The sequence below is a fragment of the Biomphalaria glabrata genome, chromosome 14, assembly GCF_947242115.1.
Source record: "Biomphalaria glabrata chromosome 14, xgBioGlab47.1, whole genome shotgun sequence".
NCBI classification, from domain to species: Eukaryota; Metazoa; Mollusca; class Gastropoda; family Planorbidae; genus Biomphalaria; species Biomphalaria glabrata.
Genome location: NC_074724.1, coordinates 30,370,643 through 30,395,160, shown reverse-complemented (window position 1 = coordinate 30,395,160; position 24,518 = coordinate 30,370,643). Strand labels below are relative to the sequence as shown.

The following is a 24,518-nucleotide window of genomic DNA, read 5'->3' as shown; positions in this document are numbered from 1 at the left end:
ATCTTATGTAACAGTGGTTTAATGGGTGCAGGTTATCTTTAAATTCGTAAGTGTTTTTGGAAATGCATCTTTCCTGAAAAAGCTCTTCAAGAGATAGTAGCTGTGTTCAAGTGATATACGAGGCTTTTTTAATTAGTCTAATTAGTCTAAGTCTTTGTGCCAGTGAAGTATTACCATACCAGCAGGTGATGGCAAAGTTAAAAAGTTAATTACACTGCTGATGGTTGCTGTATAAAAAAAAAATTAATATTTGTTTTGTCGATGTTAAATTTCCTTAGCTTTCTGAGAGAGAAGAGTCATTTAGAAGAAAAGATCTACCATTGTCCTCTTCTGTGGATGTTAGAACAAGATTGCCCATGAAATGGCCTAAATTGAATATTGAAATGTTTCTTGTCTTGTTCTTCTTTAAGTTCGAAAATAAGATCTTATCTTATCTTATCTAATATAATACAGACGTTAGTTCAAAAAAGAAGATGATTACGTCCTACGCGTCATGCATTTAGTCATGCATATTAACTAATGACTTAAATTCTGCCAAGTCACTGGTTTTCCTGGCTAGCTCAGGCAACCCATTCCATGCTCTAATAGCACTAGGGAAGAAGGAGTATTTGTACAAATTTGTCCTAGCATATGGGACGAGGAATGTGCCTTTATCTTTGTGTCTTTCTGAGTATTTCGATTAACTTTTGTTTTTGTATTTGAAGATTATGTTTCAGTGTTTTATGTATAATTGCTACTTTACTTTTGAGTCTTCTGTCCTGAAGGCTTTCTAAATTGAGTGATTTTACTAAAGGTGTTACTCTAGTAAAATGTGAATATTCGTTTGTTATGAATCTCACTGATCTATTTTGTGTCTGTTCCAGTTTCTTAATGGTTTCTTTAGTTGGGGGGAGGAGATCCCAAACGGAGGACGCATATTGATTTTAGCACACGGTCATCAAAGTAACGGAAAGTCAGGGGTCAGTCACAGTAACAGCCGTAATACAAACACATATACAAACACTTAAACACACACACGTGAGTACACACAAATACGCTGTAATCTCTGTCTGTCTGTCTGTCTGTCTCTTTCTATATGTCTATCTGTCTATCATAAATGGCGCTATACTGCTTGAAAAATAATCAGGACCCAAATATCAGAGATAATTGAATTTTTTAAAAAATATTTAAACATTTTAAATTTCAAATAGCCATTTCTAGAGCAACCAAACCATTAACAACAACAAACTCTGATAAGGTCCAAGTTAAACTATCAAATAACGAATGAGTCGAGTCAACATGACAACCTGATCCCCCATTATCACTGTGCTGGCCCGATCAATCTCACATGACTGCTTTTAGTATTGTTACCTCAATGTCAATGTTACAGACATGTTTTTTTCGGACTTGTGTGTTGGTGGGCAGGGTCTTTATCTAGATCTATGTAACATGTAACCATGCATGCAATTTATTTTCGCGTGCTTCATTTTGTGTCTGAATTTCGTTTCGTCAGCAATGCTTGTCAACTTTTTAAAATTTGTTTGAATCCGGAATACGAAAGTGGCCTCGTATCGCAGTGGTTCTCAAACTGTGGTACGCGTATCTCCCCCTGGGGACCACGAGACGATCATAGGTGGCCGTGGGAAAGATGAAAAGTGCATACAATTGAAATAACTTCTTTGCTAAAAGCCAATTTATCGAATCGTATAATTTTAATAATAATAATTTCACCCCTTACTACTGTTTAATATGTCCATTACGTACTATTATATGGGTCGGTGGGCACGTTTTGACTATATAAAGGGGTCCACTGGTTAAAAAAGTTTGGGAACCTCTGTCATATCATATTTTAATACAGTAGAATGTCTATTATCCGGATTAATTGGGAACGAGGTATATCCGGATAATCAATCGTCTGGATAATCGTATGCGGAAAATAAACGAAAGCAAGAAAATTCATTGGCTGGAAGGTATCGGGCCGAACGTGAACATAAAAGTCATGTAAACTACACAGAAGAACCAAGCTATATACATAGATCTAGTAGCCTACCTTTTATTGAGAGAAATAATCGCTGATCTTTCACTGTGCATCAGCATGACCACTTAAATACTGACAATACCATTAAGTAAAAAAACAAAAAGCAGTCCGAATATTTGACGTCCGAATAAACGCCGTTCTATTATAGGCTACTGTTCGGGGCCTCCAAAATGATTGTCCGAGTGAGTATGTTGTGAATGAAAATATTGCAAGTTCAAGATGTATAATCTCACTGTCAATATGTTTCTAAATCTTAAGTCAATTTAACCTTCCGAATATACGAAAATCATATTTGACATTGACTTTTTAAAATGTCCTCAATATCTCAAATATCTTAGGGCCTTATCAATTCTAAATCTTGTCTTGTATAGGCTAAGATACAGACGTTACTTCAAATAAGAAGATAATTACTCCATGAAGTCCATGTCAGTGTTTTTTTTTTTTCTTTTTTTAATTTCTGTATTTCTGGCTTATAAACTACTGTAATTAGAAGTAATTGAAACAGCTCGCCTTATAAATAATTAATACATTAAAGCTAAGCTATAAGTTAATGTTTGATAGAAAGTGACTTTGGGGATGAAATAGATGTGTGTGTGTGTGTGTTTTTGTATTTGATGAAGATTTCTGATGCCACCTTTGAGTTGCGTTGGTGCAATTTAGTACACAACAAGTAAAATGTAAAAATACTTTTAAGTAAAATGTAAAAATACTTTTAAGTAAAATGTAAAAATACTTTTAAGTAAAATGTAAAAAATACTTTTAAGTAAAATGTAAAAATACTTTTAAGTAAAATGTAAAAATACTTTTAAGTAAAATGTAAAAATACTTTTAAGTAAAATGTAAAAATACTTTTAAGTAAAATGTAAAAATACTTTTAAGTAAAATATAAAAGTTACGTTTTCAAAAAAAAAAAGTAGCATTTCTCCTTTATACAGCTGACCAACATTTGTAAGGGCGTTTACTTTGCTCTTAATATCTAATGACTGATAAATTAACCCTTCCCCCCCCCCCCCACTAAAAAAAAATCCTTGTCAAGACTATGTATAGAGTTTATAAATTCTAACCATAGATCCACCTATCTTTACGTAGAGGTCAGTGCGCAATATGTACCTGGAAGTCTAAGTATTTATTTAGCTATTTAATGCAGACAGTGGGAATACCCGCTATTTTTGTTCAAGATATACACTCTCTAGACCCACAATTTTAGAAGATAGTATTTCGAAAAATTATATTCGTTGAATCAAAGTTTTCCAGTGTGGTCAATTAGCTAATATATTTTTTTCCCAAAGATATACATCAACTGTCAAAAAACTATGAAAATCGTTAGAGTCATTTTAAAGAACCATGTCCACAAAATTTGTTGTTTTTTTTTTGCTTTCGACCTTGTTTTTCACATGAAGAATTTATGAGCTGAATAGAGGAATTGTTATAAAAATTAGTGAACAACTGATAAAATTGAATGAACATTGAAGACAGAACGATGTGTGTTAACTGCAGTTTTTGATGTGAGTTAAAGGGTTGTTGTTGTTTTAAACTGTTTCACATCTTGTTATTTCATATGTGCTTTTTCATATCTACATTCAAAGAGAGACAATTTAACTATTTCTCAATAAATAATATTGTAATAACTCAAGGGAGGCAAACTGAACGAGACATGGACGTTTATTTACACGATGACATGACAAACACAAAGGGCATCTGCCTTGAACACAGCATCTCCATATTAGCTCTCTCCTTGGGCGGAAATCGTTCTCCTCTAAGGTTGACATCCTTTTAGGTCTAGTTTATCACAGTGCGCACCTTCTAGCTTAGATGTCGGTGCGCATGGCGGAGTTATAACAATATGTTTATTTCGTTTAAAAAGAAGTTGTCAAGCTTTATCAAGAGTTTTGTATCTTGCAAGTTATACGCCTATAAAGGTTTAGTTGGGCTAGCTGTCTAGAGCTTTAACCAAACCACGACCTGAATCAACATGGCACATATATTTTTTATTGTCATTTTAAGAGATTTCAAAACTATGCACATTTGAGACGAAAATGGAAGCTTTGCAAGATAGTAGCTCAAGAACTAACAGACAACAGCCTGCGTTGGATGTGGCAAAGTAGGTCTATGCCTCTGTGTTGATCACATTTAGGGCTGCATATTGCATTTCTCTTTAAATCTCTCACTGGAAGACAAATATTAGAAGTAGCCAAAAATTATGCAAACAATGCTATTGATCATTTCTGCGAATTCCTCCTAAAAACTCTTTCTTTAAAAATTTCGAACAGTTTTTAACTATCCATTGTAGTTAAATCTAACACATATTTTTGTCTGTTTGCACTGAATCGAGTCTTATCACAAACAAATTCGTAACACATATAACACAGACAAACATCAATTTTGTAACGCCTGTAATATAAAAGATAAGATACGTTGTAACATGCACTTTTTTAATTTAAAGCAGATTATTTAAAAGGCCAAAAATGATTTTGACCAATTTTATTTTCTCATTTTGGCTCATTGATGACACTTTATTAGTGCCGAAAAAAAATCGATGCTGCCTTTTGATACAAGTTTGTTTTAAAGCCCATCATTAGTGCCAAATATTTAAACTGCGGTTAACGTTGTCACGTTAAGAAAAAAAACAAAAATGGTTTTATTCTGATTTGACAGAATTTATCTGGCCAGTATAAACTAGAGTTTTAGTAAACCTTTTGCCAGAAAGGCATTTTAATTTGACCAGGTTTTTCAGTGAATGTGAATAAAATGTGATGAAAAGAAAAAGATTTACTATGTTTTAATATATAGCTGACATCTAGTGCTTAGGTCATAATTTCATCTCTTATAATCTATTTTTTTTTCACTCTGAGTGAAAACTAGAGTGCTCCACGGATATCCATGCTTTGCATATATTTCTATTTAAAAAGATGTAAATATTAATTTGTGCTTCGAAGTTTAAAATTCTTCATCACTCTTCCTGAAAAAAAAAAATATCGAGACTGAAGCTCTGTGGTCCTAGCCGGACTTTCAATCAAGATGAATGTTATTATGACCATCGGTTGGACATGGTGGACGCTATCAGTAGTGGTCAGTATACTCTCTCCTTCCACTGCACAGCCTTCAAATGTGACGAATTTTTGTAATGTGACCTGGAACCCAAACTATACGCTTCAATGTATGTCTTCTCGTCAAATAGACCTTCTAGGTGTCAAGGAGGTAGGTTACTGTCTGTCTGTCTGTCTGTCTGTCTGTCTGTCTGTCTATCTATCTATCTATCTATCTATCTATCTATCTTTCTATCTATCTATCTTTCTATCTATCTATCTATCTATCTATCTATCTATCTATCTATCTATCTATCTATCTATCTATCTATCTTTCTATCTATCTATCTATCTATCTATCTATCTATCTATCTATCTATCTATCTATCTTTCTATCTATCTATCTTTCTATCTATCTATCTATCTTTCTATCTATCTATCTATCTTTCTATCTATCTATCTATCTATCTATCTATCTATCTATCTATCTATCTATCTATCTATCTATCTTTCTATCTATCTATCTATCTATCTTTCTATCTATCTATCTATCTATCTATCTATCTATCTATCTATCTATCTATCTTTCTATCGATCTATCTATCTATCTTTCTATCTATCTATCTATCTATCTATCTATCTTTCTATCTATCTATCTATCTATCTTTCTATCTATCTATCTATCTATCTATCTATCTATCTATCTATCTATCTATCTATCTATCTGTCTGTCTGTCTGTCTGTCTGTCTGTCTATCTATCTATCTATCTATCTTTCTATCTATCTATCTATCTATCTATCTATCTTTCTATCTATCTATCTATCTATCTATCTATCTATCTATCTATCTTTCTATCTATCTATCTATCTATCTATCTATCTATCTATCTATCTATCTATCTTTCTATCTATCTATCTATCTATCTATCTATCTATCTATCTTTCTATCTATCTATCTATCTATCTTTCTATCTATCTATCTATCTATCTATCTATCTATCTATCTATCTATCTATCTATCTATCTATCTATCTATCTATCTGTCTGTCTGTCTGTCTGTCTGTCTGTCTATCTATCTATCTATCTATCTATCTATCTATCTATCTATCTATCTATCTATCTTTCTATCTATCTATCTATCTATCTTTCTATCTATCTATCTATCTATCTATCTATCTGTCTGTCTGTCTGTCTGTCTGTCTATCTATCTATCTATCTATCTATCTATCTATCTATCTATCTATCTATCTATCTATCTTTCTATCTATCTATCTATCTATCTATCTATCTATCTATCTATCTATCTATCTATCTATCTATCTATCTATCTATCTATCTATCTTTCTATCTATCTATCTATCTATCTTTCTATCTATCTATCTATCTATCTATCTATCTATCTATCTATCTATCTATCTATCTATCTGTCTGTCTGTCTGTCTGTCTGTCTGTCTATCTATCTATCTATCTATCTATCTATCTATCTATCTATCTATCTATCTATCTATCTATCTATCTTTCTATCTATCTATCTATCTATCTATCTATCAAACACCTTTCAATCAAATATCAATCTATTAAGTTGTCTATGTTTTTTAAATGTAATTTCTTGTATAGAAAATCCACGAACTATTGTTATGGGCTAATATCATCTGACTTCACTTCTTACTAACTATTACTTCTCATTAGCCACAGATCATTAAAAAATAGAAATATACATAATAACTAGTTTCACGTGTATAAATCCGTCCAGTCTTCCTAAAACGTCGCTATCTCGAATTACTATTCTAAACACAGCCTACTTCTAGATGAACGCCATGTTGGTTTTCTGTTCGCCTAAGTCTACTACGTCATTAGTCTGTCTTACTAAGTCATTAGTCTGTCTGACTACGTCACTACTTTTACCGTCGCTAAAAACAGTAGACAATATATTTGTCTAACAAAACTAACCTACTCTCTAAACTAGTACATTACACTATTGTTAGAACTGGGAATGAATAAGCGATTGGTTGTGTTAGGACTCCCCTTTCACACAACACGGATAACTTGGGTTTCTAAAACTTTCATGATGGAACAGTGCCTGTTACTTAAAGTGCTGTGTTTGGATGCTAAAGAAAAATCAGAAGTGTCCCTCCCTTATATCAGAGGTTCTCTAACTTTTTCGACTCGAGGACCCTTTACATATTCAAAACTTGCTCACGGATTCTAAGGGAAACTGCTAGATAAAAGTGTTAGGTGGGTTTAGTCGCTTAGGTAGGGTATGATATGATGGTCCCGTATCCCCAGCCTGAACAGAGTAACACAAGAACCTAAAGGTAATGGCATGTAAAATACGAAAATCAAATAACAGTTATTCAACTGAACAGTTAGTGAATAACAACAGTTGTCAACATGAACAATATTTAATAATACTTAATTATAAGTTACCAACATATTTACATATACATCACTATCATTGAAGTCATCATTGAATTAATAATTAGTCTAATATCACACCAATAAGTTTCCATAACACACCTTCACGCTCACACTCCATCTCGGCGCCCAACGTAACCTCAACTCCCTACACCTCAACAACAATAGTTACTGCACAACTCCAAGGGCGTAAAGGCGACACACTTTCCCATAGCCCAAAGCCTAACACCCTGAAACGACAAGAAAACCTAGATCTAGCGATGCCGCTACAAGAAAGAACTGTTCAATAGCGACACCCGTACCGAAAGATCAGCCTACTTAATAAAACTATGTACTTACGTACCCTTACAAGGGAGAAACACAAAACCCGCTACCCAGCTCACAAAAGAAGCTCTTTCTCTCTCTTGCGGGAACTAAGGATGAGGTAAACACACACACACACACACACACAATATTCTAGACAACAAAACGCACTAAAAAGAAACTACTTCCTATACGCTAAAACACCAATATTAAATGCAAAGAAAACTTCACGCGCGCACGACAAAAAGCATAGTATATGAATGAGTGTGTCAAAGAATATTACGTAAAAGACACATTACGATCGGGTAAACCCCAGGGGGTCCGCGGATTACAGTTTGAGAACCACTGTCCTAGATTGCTTAATAGATTTTCCTAGCACTAACAGTAAAAACACTTTTGCGTTTGACCTTGACCTCCGTGAACCTAAATCCTATTTCTCTCGTGCTTTTGTCTATTTGAAACCAAACGTTATAGCATGCCTGAACAGTGACCAGCGACGTCATGACCTGTGGGCAGTTTAGACCATTAGCTCGTTGCACGTCACAAGCCTGACTACCAGGAATGTCTTCCACCTTCCACTTTGCACAGTTTCCTCACAAGACTTCTTCCTGACCATACAACCTACACTTCTTCTCACCTACTGACCATCTATAAGATGAACCTGCTAAGAATATTCCTTCACTGCTTATGTGATAGAGACCGCCTGCCTTCCGAATGATAGTCTCGAAACAATGGAGTTCGAGTCATCTTACTGTCTATACCTACTGTTGGGAATGAATAAAAACACGCGTCTGTGATTTGAATATGTATATTTATATATGTGTGTGTTAAGGTTCATGTGCTGAAGTGTGAAATGTTGTATGCATTATATCATGTTATCATCCAATGGAATCTAACATAAAGTTAAGTAAAATAAAAGGTGTGTCCATATCTACTTTATTTATTGAAACCAGCACCGTTTGACAAATTTGTTGCAATAGGGCACTATGTTATTCTTGATAATCCGATATTCAGAAATATCATGAATATTCCTCAAATTGTTTTGAAAGACGCTGTGTTTGTTAGAGACCCTCCTCCACCTTTTTCCCATCACACGTTTACTTCCATTGTATTGGCGTTGTTTTATCTCTTGAAATAAAAGAAATAAATGAATAACTGTCATGATATCCCCATATTGATGAAACTATCAAAAAATCAAACAAAGCATTAGAAATTTCTATAAATCAAATAAGAACATAAAACTAAAATGTTATTGAACCTTGGTTAGGCCAATAATAGAATATGCATCCTCTGTTTGGGACCCCTCAACTCAAGAAAACATTAAAAAACTGGAACAGACACAAAATAGAGCAGTGAGATTCATAACAAACGAATATTCACATTTGACTAGAGTAACACCTTTAGTAAAATCACTAAATTTAGAAAGCCTTCAGGACAGAAGACTCAAAAGTAAAGTAGCAATTATACATAAAACACTGAACCATAATCGTCAAATACAAAAACCAAATTTAATAAAAAACTCAGAAAGACACAAAGATAACAGCACTCTATCCGTCCCATATGCTAGGACAAATTTGTGCATGGAATGGGTTGCCTGATCTAGCCAGGAAAACCAGTGATTTTGCAGAATTTAAGTTATAGGTTAACATGCATGACTCAATGCATGACGCGTAGAACGTAATCACCTTTTTTTGAAGTAACGTCTGTATTATGTAAGATAAGATAAGATAACACGCGCAACTCTTGGTATTTCTGCAAGTATTTCAATACCTTAAATATTTCGTTTGTCTTCTCTCTCTCTCTCTCTCTCTCCTAAGGTATTTGATGCCATGTACGCTAGTTCCTCATGATGCCCTTTAAATAAACGTTTTAAAACAGCGAAATAGAGTGTATTCATGATTTAAACATTGTCATTCCGCAAAGAATCGATTTTAAAAAAAAGATAATACAAGTGAATCGATAATTGATGAAATCATTTTTTTTTCGCTACGTCTTGTTCAATAGACGGAATTGCTAAAATAGTGAATCGTAAATTCGCCATCGTTGATCGTAAGTATTTCTTCATCAAAGTCAGTTTGGAAAACGTTTGCTTGCATGTAGCCACACTTACCACAATAGTAAAACAAAAATAGGCGAATCAAGATGGTGATATTCAGGGACTGATTAATTTTTTTAAAACTCTTAAAGCTCAATAGATTCTTGTTTTGTAAGTTCCAAAACTTCTGGAGAAAATTCGTTTTTGTCTATGAGGCTGAAAGATTGATTTCCGTCTGAGGATTCAACAAAGGCGACTAAAATTCATATTTATCATGACCATATTTATCATGACGTTGTTCTTATGGGAGTTATTATTTCATGAACACTACGGTCCAAGGAAGGTATTTCCAGCAGTAGCTCTTTCTTATGTGTTGATAGAAAATCACGACATCTTTTTTAGCAAGACATTTTTTTTCTTGTGGCCAATACGTCTTTGAGGCTCTGCATGACAATTTACCATAAAATTTTGCTCCAGATTTTAGATGTGATGTGTTTTCAGGAAAATAATGAAGAAATATTTGCTGTTTCAACTTTCTGTGTGATTTTTTTTTCCTCAGCACGTATATTACAATAAATTCGTTTTTATTTTGTGGGGTCATGTACGTTTTGGGTTCTCTCAGGTATGGATTGTACTTGGATAGTAGTTTCACCCAAGGATATTTCTTTGATTTTGTACTGCCAATTCTTCTTCAACACCTTCGCGATGCCCACAGAGAGACAGAGAGAACGCGTGATGTCCAAGATTCTCTACAGATAATCTCTCCATATTTTCCCCTCTTGCTTATTTAAATCTTAAGCCTTATAATCATTACTGTTGCATGGTCAAAGACAATCTTCAAGTTCCCTCCAAGCAATTGATGTGTGGCTGAGAGGCTAAAACCGTTCGGCTAGGGCTTGGCCACCTTACAAGGGGGCTTGAGTTCGAATCCGGACTCGAACAGAGTTGTGTTTGCTGAGCGGTTGGAAAACCTTCTCAAAGATATCCCCTGTCCCCACTGGTCCACAAAAGAGATTGGACCATAGCGTACAGAGCATGCTGTAAACATGAAAAATTCGCTATATAAAAACATTTTAAAAAAAGATGACAATGTGAGCTCTGCTGATTTCATGGTTTTCAATTTCTGACGCTAACCTCCACCACTCATTGATTGCTGATGTAGTAGTTCATCTTGTTGAGAAGAGTAGGTAGAAGAAGCCAAATATATATATTTTTTTTTGGGCGAACAACACATCTACTTTCTCAAAACTTTCTCGCCATTTCGCATTTGCCGGAGGAACAAAAACATTTGAAAGCTTTTTGACCTTTCCTTCTACTGATTCTTTTTACATTACAGTATTACAATGAACTATTTAGTAATGTGATTATTGTAGAAAAAAAAACAAAAAAAAAAACACACCATTTTAACGTCCCAAACAAGTGCATCATGTGAGGCTTCAAATAAAAAAAAGTGCACTGCATTTAGAGATTTAAAAAAATCTGGTAAAATTTAATTTAATTTAAGAAAGAATAAAGGACATAACAAATGACCAATACAAATGGATATACGTGTTTTTATTTATGTAATTACAATGTGTTGTTTTAATGAGATAGTTTGTCCTCAGTTTGATACCCCCAACCACTTGCTGCCCCGTGCAGCACGCGCGCACCTCCCGCACATTGCTAGCTACGCCACTGATATACATATATGGAGGCGTGGTGCTTGAGTGTTAAAGCGCTTAGCTTCCGAACCGGGAGTCCCTGGTATAAAACCTGGTAAAGACTGGGATTTTTAATGATGGAGTCTTTAAGCGCCTCTGAGTCCACCTATCTCTAATGGGTATGGGTACTTGACACTATTTGGAGAAAAGTAAAGGTGGTTGGTCGTTGTGCAAGGTCTGAAAGGGGGAACTTTACTTACATATAGATTCTTGCATCTAAAATGACTTGAAATGTTGTTTTTCCTCAGGTCTACTGGTTAAAACACAGTAACGATTGTTCCTGTCCTAATTTCACAAAGAATTCAACCTGGGTAAATATAGACATTAGATTTCTGTATAATCAGTTGAAAACAATAATTTCATAACTAGCGATCTAAAGGAACAAACAGTCTGTCTTATACGGTCTTCCTCATCACAGGTCATAAAGGTCAGAAAGTAATCAGAGTGTATTCATTGTTATGTGTCTGTCATCAATACAATTACGATGAAAAGTTTTGTTTATATATATATATGTATATATATAAACAAAGAGAGAATTCTGAGAATCTTTAAGGGGGCATTTTGATATTTACTTTGAGTACAGAATATGACAGATTGCATAATCAAGTAAGCAATAGTAAACTGTTCCGTTTCACAATCACTGGGCTATATGTTTTGTACAAGACGGTTGTGTCATTCAGTTTAACACAAGGAAAAATAAATGTCACAGCCGAAAAAAATAAATATATTTAGGCTCACCTCTTTTTATTCATAAAATTGTTATTTTATTCTTAGAATTCCAGCAACCATATACCGATATACAAATATGCGTATATATATATATATATATATATATATATATATATATATATATGTGTGTGTGTGTGCGTGTATATATATGTATATATATATATATATATATATATATATATATATATATATGATCTCCCCTTCTCCGAATATGTTTGCAATGTAGAATTGGATTAGAATGTACTCACACTACTATAGAAGCCTGAAGAATGCGCTGTAAATAATAAAAAAGCAACACTTATAATAATAGTACTAATAAGATGAGTAATGTAATATGCTAGGACAAACTTGTACAAATGCTCCTTCTTCCCTAGTGCTATTAGAGCATCAGTCAGCCAGGAAAACCAATGAATTTGAAGAATTTAAGTCATGGATTAATATGCATGACTAGATTGACCCAGGGAGACGCGAAGACGTGATTATCTTTTATTTTGAAGTAACATCTGTATTTTATAAGATAGGTTAATAACACACTTTTGATTGATGAATAATATTTTTATATCGTATTTCTATTTTGATGGTGTTTCTCTTACACAGCCTTCGAACTTCTTAGACATCAGCAATGATATTATACCGCTCAGTAACACCAGTAAAGGAAATCCAAATATATCCTACAGCAACTGCAGCACTACCTACAACCATTCTTGTAGTAACTTCACCATCCTCTTCAACTATACCTGCACGCTTACTTATGAGAATGGAAGCAGCATGAACGTTACCTGCCACTTTATGCCCAACGTAACCAGTAAGGCCTCTCTCTCTCTCTGTCTCTCTCTCTCTCTTTCCCTCTCTCTCTCTTTCTCTCGCTCTCTCTCTCTCTCTTTCTCTCTCTCTCTCTTTCTCTAGCTCTATCTCTCTCTCTCTCTCTTTCTCTCGCTCTATCTCTCTCTCTTTCTCTCGTTCTCTCTCTCTCTCTTTCTCTCTCTCTCTCTCTCTCTCTCTCTCTCTCTCTCTCTCTATATATATATATATATATATATATATATATATATATATATATATATATATATATATATATATATTCCAAGTTGTTTGTTTGATAATAATATGGAAATTAAAATTATAACTGAAGTGATATTATTGACATAGCAAGTGGGCCATCTTTTTCGATATTGACTGTAGAGTTTCGTTGCCACAATTTTGACCTTACTATTTTTGCCAAACTTTTCATTGGCTGTGTTGCTGTACTGTCGTTTCGTCGAATCTATCACATTGTTTTAAACTTGCATTTCAGACACTTCAACTCAATATTCTGAAGAAACAAATTCCAAAGCATCTTTTCAATATGACCAGAGCACTGTGAGTCTATCAATGACAACTTTTGCAACTTCCCTCTCGACTGAGAACTTCAGTGCAAGGGCTGGACACACGACTGAAGATGACCAGACACCGTCAGATCACGAGAACTCGCATTTGAGCACCATAGTTTTGATCGTTCTCGGTATCGTGATAGGTTTCGGTGTGTTCAGCGCTTTGGGATTGTATCTCTTCAAAAAGCGACGAAAGGTATGCAAGAAATTGTTATGGTAGGTTTTGGTTTGTTCAGCGCTTTGGGATTGTATCTCTTCAAAAAGCGAAGAAAGGTATGCAAGAAATTTGTTATGGTAGGTTTTTGTGTGTTAAGCGCCTTGGGATTGTATCTCTTTAAAAAGCGAAGAAGGTATGCAAGAAAATTTTATGGTACGTTTTGGTGTGTTCAGCGCTTTGGGATTGTATCTCTTCAAAAAGCGAAGAAAGGTATGCAAGAAAATTGTTATGGTAGGTTTTTGTGTGTTAAGCGCCTTGGGTTTGTATCTCTTCAAAAAGCGAAGAAAGGTATGCAAGAAATTTGTTATGGTAGGTTTTGGTGTGTTCAGCGCTTTGGGATTGTAACTCTCCTTTTTTTAAATCATATTTAGTATTGATAAACCAAAATATGCTTGCGAGTCTTGGACGCTGACTGCGGACTAGAGAGGAAGATCATAGCAAAGGAATTGAGATGCTACAGAAGGATCCTAGGTATCACATTTAAAGACCTCATCACAAACGAAGAGATTTGAGACAGGGTTACTAGATAGATTTGACCCGCTATGACCTGCTAACTATTGTAAAAAAAATGCAAACTAAAAATCTATGGCCAAATTACAATGTCTTCTGGGCTCGCAAAGACCTTCCTTCAGGGAACAGTACCATGAAAAAGAAGAAGAGGCAGACAGAGAAAGCGATGGGAAGACAATATGAAAGAATGGACGGGCTAACTATTAAAAAAGGGTTCTATCCAAGGCTAAAGACAGATTGGAATGGAGAAAGACGGTCGACAAATCTTGCGTTGTGCCCCAACAGTCCAAGGGATAGGTGAAGGTGAAGAAACCAAAAGAGTATTGAGTCCAAGACGATCATTAACAAGTTGACTTTTTAAAAATAAAGCCATTGTTGTTCGTCTACATACTCTTCAATTTCATATACATAAAGTTAACAATTAACATTTTATCTTTTTTGAACCTTCAACTGAAACCATTCTCCAGATGTCCGAACGTCATCGCCAAGTGATGTCCACTCATCCAGCGCTGCCACCTGGGCATCATCCTTCAGTGACCATCTTCACCAATTGGAAGAACACTGACCAGGTAGACAAACTTGTTTCATTCAACATTCTGTTTTTCGAAGTAGCAGTATACAGTAGACGAGTGTTTCCCAAACTTTTGACCTATGTGTACCACTTTTAAAATTTTTGTAATGCTGAGTCCCCCTCGCCTCTCCCCCCCCCCCCCACACCACCATACTTTAATGTATTAACAGAACATAATAAATGGGCGTTTTAAAAAATCAGCATTCTCGATTAGGTGCAACTCGTACCCCCTCCAAAGTCTTCCGTACCCCTGAGGGGTGCGCGTGCCCTACTTTGAGAAATTTTGCACTAGACTGTAGAAGCAATGAAAGAGAGGTATTTGGTACACAGGTACTGAATACACTTTCGTTTTAATATTTCAAAAAACCCTTTGTTGATGGTCTGTCTTTGGTTTAACTTTATAGCTCCAACCATACAACTAAACCGATGTAGGCGTATTGTATTTTTAATGAACTTACTTTAAATGACTTGAACACAAATTTTTTTAAAAACAAAAACTTATTAAAACTTTTTATTAACAATAGATACAGACTGTACATCAGAGGAGGTCTATATTAAGTAGTAACCAAAGGAAACGATGTTTAATCAAAACTAATCTCACGACAGACACAAGTCTGAACTTTCTGACGTCTCAGATTCGCCCTTCAACCCCAATTTTCACTATCAAACCAGTAGCTTATATTCACACAAGACCAGTTCGTGGTCTCTTCACCACAGAGGCGTAGCTAGGGTGGAGGGGGGATGGAGGGGTGGGGAGAATTGGAAAATCCCACGGCTACCCCCCAACGAGTGTTTTTGTTTTTACATTAAAGATGAAATATTACTCAAGAATACAAAGTCCCCAAAGAGGCCACCCCCCCCCCAGGTCTTCCAAATGATGGCTAATTCCTAGCTACGCCACTGCCTCACCATACTCTACCACAACCGTTACCTTCCCTCATTGCTACCATTGGAAACACACTCCATAACTGGACCATAACACCACAGCAGTCGACGGATCGCCCCCAACGAATAAACAGTAGCTCACATTAAATATTACAGTAATAGTTTTTTAAAAGTATTTATAAAAAAAATAATTTGAACTCATGACTCACGCCTCTTTGAGCCGACATTCTAACCACTTTGCAAGTGAGGTGCGTAAAAAAAAATGAAGGTTGCATAGTTATAGTTACTTTAAAGCGGAGTCCTACAAAGGGGACTAAATCAGCGTATACCGCCGTCAAGTACAATGTATTTCCCTTGTTCGAGATACCAAACAAAATAATGGTGTAAGTGTTGTGTGTCACTGTTGTAACTGTTTGACTCTCCCATGAGTTGACGGGTGTAATTGTGTTCCTCTGTTCTGACAGAAACCAAATCCGCTGGAGGAGATCCCACGCAAGAAAATTGTGTTCCTCCAGACCATAGGGAAAGGAATGTTTGGGACCGTGGCCAAAGCGGATGTCCTAAACATTAACAATGTGAAAGGAAGCGGGGCCAAACGCTGGACAACAGCCGCCATCAAGATGACACTTAGTAAGCTTTGTGTTCTTACTAGCTTTCATCCCCTTTGCCGGAATCCAATTTTTTAGTGTGTTTTTTTCTCTACATTTTAAATACTTTTATTCTCTACCTTTAAAAAAAAAACTATATTAACTCATTCTGTCTGATAAAAAGTGTGTACATTTTATTTCTGCCACACCTTATCTCTGTTTCCGTTCATATTTAGCACAATTATTTCTTGTACCTGTCAACAACAATTGTTCGTAGCTTTCTTGGTCAACATCTCTCTCCATACTCCAGATAGATATTAAATGAAAACGAAACCAGAAATAACAAGCCTTTTATGTATCCGGTTTTCAGAATACGGAGGTATTGATATGAGATGTAGTTAAATTACTCGTCTTTGTTCTCTTGCACTTTTAAGCACTGTAGAAATAAATTTTGAAGCTCTGCCGCTTGTACCAAAAAATGAAGTTTTTTTAATTTGTTCATTGGCAGCAGTGACCTTTCAATATGGCCTCCCCCAAAATTGTTTATTCTGTCTTTATTTTAAAATCTCTGTTCAGTGATCTCTTTTGATTTTGTCCCATTATATCGCCACCGCATGTCTTCACACTGCGTTCTCTTTTTCGCTCTTATTCATAAGCCGCAATAGCGGTGTGTGGAGCCCTGGGCGAGTGTCATATCAGGGACAAAATATTTGTACGTGGGGCTTACGGTGACAAAAGATTCTCGTTGTTGTGGGGGCCCCCTTAAGGTGCGGGAATAGGTGTAGCTAGACATTTGGGGGCTCCGGAGGCTTGACGTCTTTAGGGGTCCCTGCATTTTGACATAGGACTCATGAGAAAATTGCGTGAAATTTAATGTAAAAATAGATTTTGGAAACTCATTTGAGGACTTCCCTCAAGTGGGGGATCAGGGGGATTTTTCAAATTTGGACTCCTCTTAGCTACGCTACTGTTGCGGGGCCTAGAGCGGTTAGCCTACTCGCTATCCCCGTGGCCGCCTCTGTCATTGTAAATTTTATTGCCTAGAAAATTTACACAAACGACATATATAAATTTAAATTGTAAAGAAACGTACAGATTACTGTCTATAACTTTATGTTTCAAAAACGCCGATATTTAATTTTCCCTTTTTAAAATATAGTTCATTATGGTTGTATAATATTTGTTAATAAAGTGATGTAAATAGGTAAATTTTACAAATATAGCCGAGTTTCAAAGCTTATAAAAGCCCACTCTGTCTGTCTGGTACAAATCTTGCAACCGTTAGTTCTCCCATTTCGAATTATCGGATCAAGCTGAAACTTTGCACAATTATTTATTGTTGATGACAAGACCTGACTCAAAAAAAAAAAATTAGCTAATTTATCACTTATAACTAAGAGGCTAAGTGCACTTGAACTTAGCTTGGCTTGGCTACCTATGAGGGGGCTCGGGCAGAGTTGTGTTTACTGAGAGCCTAAAGGCAGCACGGAAAAAACTTCTCCTAGATACCCCCTCCGGCCCCCCCTCCCCCACACTGGACCACAACTGAGATTGGACCAAAGCGCTCTGAGCATGCTATAAGCATGAATGTAGCGCTATATAAAAGCCATAATTTAATTTAATTTAATTTATATTAAAAAGGAAAATAAATTTTTGCATTACTGAGAGATTGCATTAAATGTACAGTTCTTTCCCTTATATAATATATAAGCTTTGTTTTAAATGCATTATTCATATTTCGCTTTTTTTTTTTTTTTCGTGAAAACAATAAATCCCTTCGTGCTCTCTTTGTCAGCACGTTTCATTACCTAACTTAAACGCGCCCGACAGGCTATGAGAAACTCAATCAGTTTGTTTCACTTAATGCTAGGTACATAAAGCTGGCAGTGTTTGCCCCAAAACACAAGCAATTGAATACCACGTGATGTCAACACGAATTAATTGGTCATTGTTTTGTTTGTCCAGTCGCAGATCGAGTGCACGAGGACGCCAAGGCTGACTTCCTGGCAGAGCTGACGCTGATGAAGTCCATACCGCCACACCCCAACATCATCAAGATGTACGGGAGCTGCACGGCGCACGGTAACCATGGAAACTGGGCTGTGTTGACATGACAGGGCGTGACTCCGTACGGATTGAACGTGTTTTCAACGGACTGTAGGATCAAAAGTGAACCGAACACGAACACACACACACACACACACACTATCTATCATTTATGTCACTGTTATATTTAGAGTAATTTAATGATTAAAAGTATTTATTACATAAAGCACAAAAATAGGTATGTATGTATACATGTATGTATATATGTATGTATGCGTATGTATGTATGTATGTAAGTATGAAGAGACAGACAGAGAAAGCGATGGGAGGACAACATAAAAGAATGGACGGGCCTGCCCTTGAAAGAGGTTCTATCTAAGGCAAAAGACAGAGAGGAATGGAGAAAGACTGTCGACACATTTTGCATGGTGCCCCAACGGTCCAACAGACTAAGGGATAGGTAAAGGTAATGAATGTATGTGTATCTATGCATGTATGCAGAGACCGTAGTGTATCTTTAATGTTCTACCACACCCGGGAGGCCCTAAGATAAAAGACACTACTTACATTTATCTCTATTAAAGAGTGAAACGTTCAGACTAATCGGGTAAATCCGGCCCGCAGCCCGCGGGTCATATTCGGCTAGTATACCTATAAAAGGTGAAATGTTAAGGTTCAACTACAGACCTCGAAACCTGTGGAGGCAGATGATGTTAAGCTCATCTGTTTCTTTTGGCCGACTCTTCACAGATGTGTCGTGTGGCCAGCACAACTAAACAACCTTCCTTGTTTCCCAGGAACCCATTGTTGGCTTGGGTGGACCGAGACTCAAGCTTGGTTCAGAAGCCAAGCGCCTTACCATTAATCCACCAGACACAATTCTATATAAATATGAATCATTTTTAAGGCACTCACCAACATCATCATCTGTCCATTGACTGTCGTCGTAGTGGCGCTGTGACAGTTCGTGTAAACCAAATCCTTCCACTTTTCCCGGTCAGCAACTGTTCTTAACAGGATATCAAGAGTCAGGCTGGTTCAATCCTTTATGTTATCCAGCAAGATTTTCTTTGGACGACCGTTTCTTCACTGTACCTTGAAGGATCAAAAGTTTTAGATTTCTAGGGGCCTTTCTTTGACGTATCTTGGACTGAACTTGGACGTTTGTTTAGAAACAAAGTTTAGTCCAAACTGGTCTTCAAATCGTTTCCTTGAGGCACCTTTAGTACGTCGACAACCTTTGAACTCACCAAAAAAAATGCTTTTGGCATACGTTTGTAATCCATACGGGACATTTGCCCCTGCACAGCGTATCTGTCGGACAATAAGAAGCCCCTCTATATTGTCTATACCGTAATGTATAGCTCTATGATTAATAGCGTTTTCTGTTTAAAATATGTACAATGGGATTCTATTAATTCTAAACTCAAAAGAAAAAAAATAAGGATCGTTCCTTTTCTTATTTTTGAGACAAAAGAGCGATCTCAAAGACTCGTAAGGCAAACTCCCTTGTAGCTGAATAAGAGTTACGTACAGTACGTTATTTATGAAATTTAGCTCTGTTCCTAGATATTAGGCCTTTCTATAGGTGTGTGATCTTGACATATTATCTGGAGGGGGGAAGTATGTATATATATATTTATTTATTTATGATTGCGTCCCTTGGTCTATTTATTCTTCGTATTTCTCCCTGGCCTCCAGATCCCTACTTGATGATTTTAGAGTTTGCGTGTCATGGCGACCTCAAGAAATATCTCCAGGACCAGAGGATGGAAAGAAACTACGCCAACGCTGCTTTCAGTGCCTACGGCGTGCGCCCCGTCACTGACGCCACGACACCTCAGCTCCCTCTGGGCGTGATCAACCAGGGCTACACGTAAGTAGATTTATTCTTTGCTCTTAGTCTTCAGGTAACGTTTTAGTATTGAAGTACCAAGAATTACAAGACAACGAAAATATGTAAGTTTGACTAACCATTTTTTAAACAAACGTATATCAACTTACTCTCTCTCTGTCTGGTAAAAAGTTTGCACCCCAATATCCCACCATATCTCTTTCTCGGATCAAGTTGAAACTTTGTACAATTATTCATTGTATCTGACAAGACATGAACCAATACCAAAATTTAAAAAATTGTTAATCAATTAGTGGAGGCTATGTGGTTTAACGGTAAAGCGCATCGCTTCCGAACCAGGGGTCCCAGGGTCGAATCCTTATTGAAGGCTGGGATTTTTAATTTCGGGATCCTTGGGCACCTCTGAGTCCACCCACTTCAAATGGGTACCTGACATTAGTTGGGTAAAAGTAAAGGCGGTAGGTCTTTGTGCTGGCCACTTGACACCCTTGTTAACCATAGGCCGCAGAAACAGATGACCTTTACATAGACCACAAGGACTGAATGGGGAACTTTTTTTTTTACTAATTAATTAGTACTAATTAATTTTGTTTTATATTGCAGCAAGGAAGCTAAGCCCTGTCATTTCTAGATAAATGACAGTAGTTAGTACAAGTTATTCGATGTCAAACAAAGTAATAAATAACAAATAATTAATTGACTAATTGATAAATTGTTTCTATTGATTTATGTTTCGCTATGTATAATAAATGATATATATATATATACTTTTATTTAGAGAGTCAGTCAATGAAAGATACGTCACCATGTCCAAAGGAGGGCTACTAACCTCGCGGACATTGCTATCCTTTGCCCTGCAGATAGGTCACGGACTGGAGCATCTGGCTGACACCAAGGTGATGCAATTTATGACTAGAATTATAGAATAGATTGTCTTCTGACCGGAACAAGCTGTTGTGACTTATTAAGCAGCTGATTGCCTAGTGTAGAGTAAGAATAGGCAAGGGCGGCTATTTCATACATTTAGCGGAACAGGACTTCAATCTAAAAAACATTATTGAGACTGTTTGTTACATGAGTGTCAGGTTGCACAGTGTGAGGAGTTGTGACCGGGGGGGGGGGGCTGATCAATGAAAGATGTGAATTTTATAATAGGAAGAATACAACTACAAATCCAAATACAGGTACGCTAGAACCTGGCTTGGCAATCTATGAAGGGGGCTCGAGGTTCGAGGCCCGACTCGGGTAGAGTTGTGTTTACTGATCGCCTAAAGGCAGCAAGGAAAACCGTCTCCCAGATACCCCCTTCCCTCACCCACTGGTCCACAACTGAGATTGGACGATAGCGCTCTGAGCAAGCTATAAGCATGAAAGTAGCGCTATATAAAAGCTAGACTTTTAAAAAAATTGTTCCCCGTAACAACTTGGTTTAAATGTGTAATGTAACTCCATCACTTGTACATGTCCACAATATGATTTAAACAGATAGTTTCAGTCGAACTCTTTTCAGTTTTATTTTCCTTCAGGCTTTAGGTACAGGTGTTGTTTGATAGTTCGGTTCCTAATGTGCAGCCGTTTTGGCTTGTCTCTATAATGTTCCTACAAAGTGGTCGCTTGGCTGTACCAATTGCTATATTCTTCGTGTCACGTTTCCACGCGTCTTGTTCTTTGAGTGTATACCAGACAGACTACACTCATCACGTGACTCATGTTGACTTGCCACTGGCTCTCCGATCATGTGACCTAAGAGAATGTAACCACAAAGAAGAAATAATTTTGCAATGTGTTTATTGACTTCCCTATAAAAGTAACAGTTCTTGAGCATTTTTCCTCAGAGATAACAAAAGTTACATTTTGATGACCTTGGTTCTTTTTTGTTAATAAGTTTTTTAATTATCGAGTGTTTTTTTTTTCGATTTCTTCACTATTTCAAGACATTTACATTGTCAAAAACACAAACAAAGCATTTTTTTTCTTTAATTAGAAACCTCAGAATTCGCGCTATTCAATTTTAGCTTTATCATTATACCTCAGCTTTTTAGCTTTTGACTTCAGTTGTCGAGCTGTTTACATTCTAGGAATCCTTGGGCCTTTGCCTCTTTTCTTTGCCTCTTTTCTGGGCATTGCCTCTTTTTTGGGGCTATTGGCCTCTGTATTGGGCTTTTTTTTTCTTTTTTTATTAACAAAAAGATGCATATTTTATTAGTAAGCGTACAAATTAAATAGTTCCATTTTAAAGTACAATGATTGCAAAACATAGCAATGCATATAGGTACATTTAGGTTGTCATAATATTTTAACGTTTTAAATTGCTTTGTATATGGTGTTTTTTTTTCCAATAGAATGTAATGAATATTTTTTTAAATTTAAGTTTCATAAAATATATGTGGTGAGAATGTCAACAGTAGGTAATTAAATAGAAACAAACAAAAAGTGAAAGTAGAAACTTAAATGATATTAAAACATTTTAAACATCGTAGTCACATTTTTTTCCACTTTGTCTACATTGCTTATGGTTGTTTCCTTTGTGCTTTGCTACATTACCCCAATTCTTTATATTAACTTCTATCGAACGTGCATACACATCTATGTGTGTACACACTTATGCAAACATAGGCATTTAAACATTTATATTGTTTCTTTTGTTGTCTCCCTTTTAATGACAATTTTTGATTTCCTCCCTTGAGATTTGGAAATCCATTTCCTCATCATCAAGGTGGAAATCCTGTCTGCTAGAGTCAGTATATCGGGAGTTTCTGTTCAGAGACAATTTCTCTGTGGCTTTTTTTTTTTTTTTTGGTCACAGGGACCAATTGGAGTCGTACTGAAAGTTATTTTATATTTTATATATATATATATGTCTGTGGCATTTTACGTCTCGAGAGCCGACCTTTTCCCTTTGTAACTTCTTGTGTGACTAAAGAGGCCAATCCTTGATACACAGCTGCGATCGCAGGTTGGGCATATATAATCACCAGGCGCCGTTGCATTTTCACCCTTTTTTTTTCTTGAATATTTTCCCCCTTTTTTAATTTTTTCTCTTCCCCTCTTTAATATATCATTTCTCTGTAGACTGCGCAAGCATGCGCAATGTTGACAATGGTGGTGGAGAATTTGTTTTAACAATAGTAAACACTTTGACATATGTAAAAAAAAAAGATGAAACTAAATACTAATTTAGTAACAATTTGATGTAGAAGCATGTTGAGATATGAGGTTATATTGATGCTCAATATTAGAACAACAGAAGAAGAAGATCTGTACAGACTGTAAAAGTCTGCAAGGTAGTAAGAAATGATGTATTTGTATGTAGAATGTGAAAAACCAGACATAATTGCAGGAACAGAAACTTGGCTACATCCTGAAATTTATAATGCAGAAATTTTCAATAGTAATTATGAAATTTTTAGAAAAGATAGGGCTGATAATCATGGAGGAGTTCTTTTAGCAATAAAAAACAAACACTCGTATAGCAGAAGAAATTACCTTACCTAACTAAAAAAATATAGAATCAACATTTTGTAAAATTAATACACACCTCAACATCCCTAATAATAGGCAGTATTTACAGACCACCAAATTCTAGCTTAGAATACATGCAGGAACTATGTAATCAGATTACTACACTTAAAGAGACAAATAAAAATGCAGTTTTTTGGATTATGGGTGATTTCAACCTACCTGATATAAATTGGAAAACACTAACCATAGATAAACACCAAAACCTTAAGGACATAAATGAGCTTTTCATAGAAACTTTACACAGCCAAAGTTTAGATCAAATCATTAAAAAGCCAACTAGATTAAACAACACATTAGATCTCTTCTTAACCAACAGACCTGGATTAGTAGTTGATTATGAAATTATCCCTGATCATTAAAATACACAGTCAGATAAAAGCAGTAGCCAATACAAAACCCAAAAGAAAAATCCTACTCTGGAATAAATGTAACCTAACACAACTTCACCAAGCTGCATTAAACTTTCAACAAACATTCTTATTTTAGAAAAAGACATTAACCAACCAGTCGATGACCTCTGGAATTTCATTAAAAACCATCTTAAAAGCATTATAGAAAATCATATACCAACTAAATACAGATCAAAGAAAATAAATAAATGCTGGTTTAATAATAAACTAAAGAAGCTTTGTAAACAGAACGAAAACCTATATAAGAAAATTTAAAGAAACTAATGCAGAAAGAGTTTACAAAAAGTATATAAAAATTAAACACTTAACCCAAAAAGTAA

General features: G+C 35.8%; 1 protein-coding gene across 1 annotated transcript in view; it reads left to right on the top strand.

Annotated features, from left to right (window-relative positions):
* The first annotated feature begins 4,943 nt into the window (after nt 1–4,943).
* Nucleotides 4,944–24,518, top strand: part of LOC106055125 (tyrosine kinase receptor Cad96Ca-like) — a 32,125-nt gene continuing 12,550 nt past the window's right edge. Inside the window, exons 1-10 of the mRNA XM_056009665.1 lie at nt 4,944–5,215; nt 11,745–11,807; nt 12,823–13,023; nt 13,520–13,584; nt 14,064–14,100; nt 14,790–14,891; nt 16,243–16,408; nt 18,331–18,447; nt 20,113–20,287; nt 21,045–21,162. Coding sequence (XP_055865640.1) covers nt 5,036–5,215; nt 11,745–11,807; nt 12,823–13,023; nt 13,520–13,584; nt 14,064–14,100; nt 14,790–14,891; nt 16,243–16,408; nt 18,331–18,447; nt 20,113–20,287; nt 21,045–21,162 — 1,224 coding nt within the window. The 5' untranslated portion in view covers nt 4,944–5,035. The remainder of the gene's footprint in view (nt 5,216–11,744; nt 11,808–12,822; nt 13,024–13,519; nt 13,585–14,063; nt 14,101–14,789; nt 14,892–16,242; nt 16,409–18,330; nt 18,448–20,112; nt 20,288–21,044; nt 21,163–24,518) is intronic.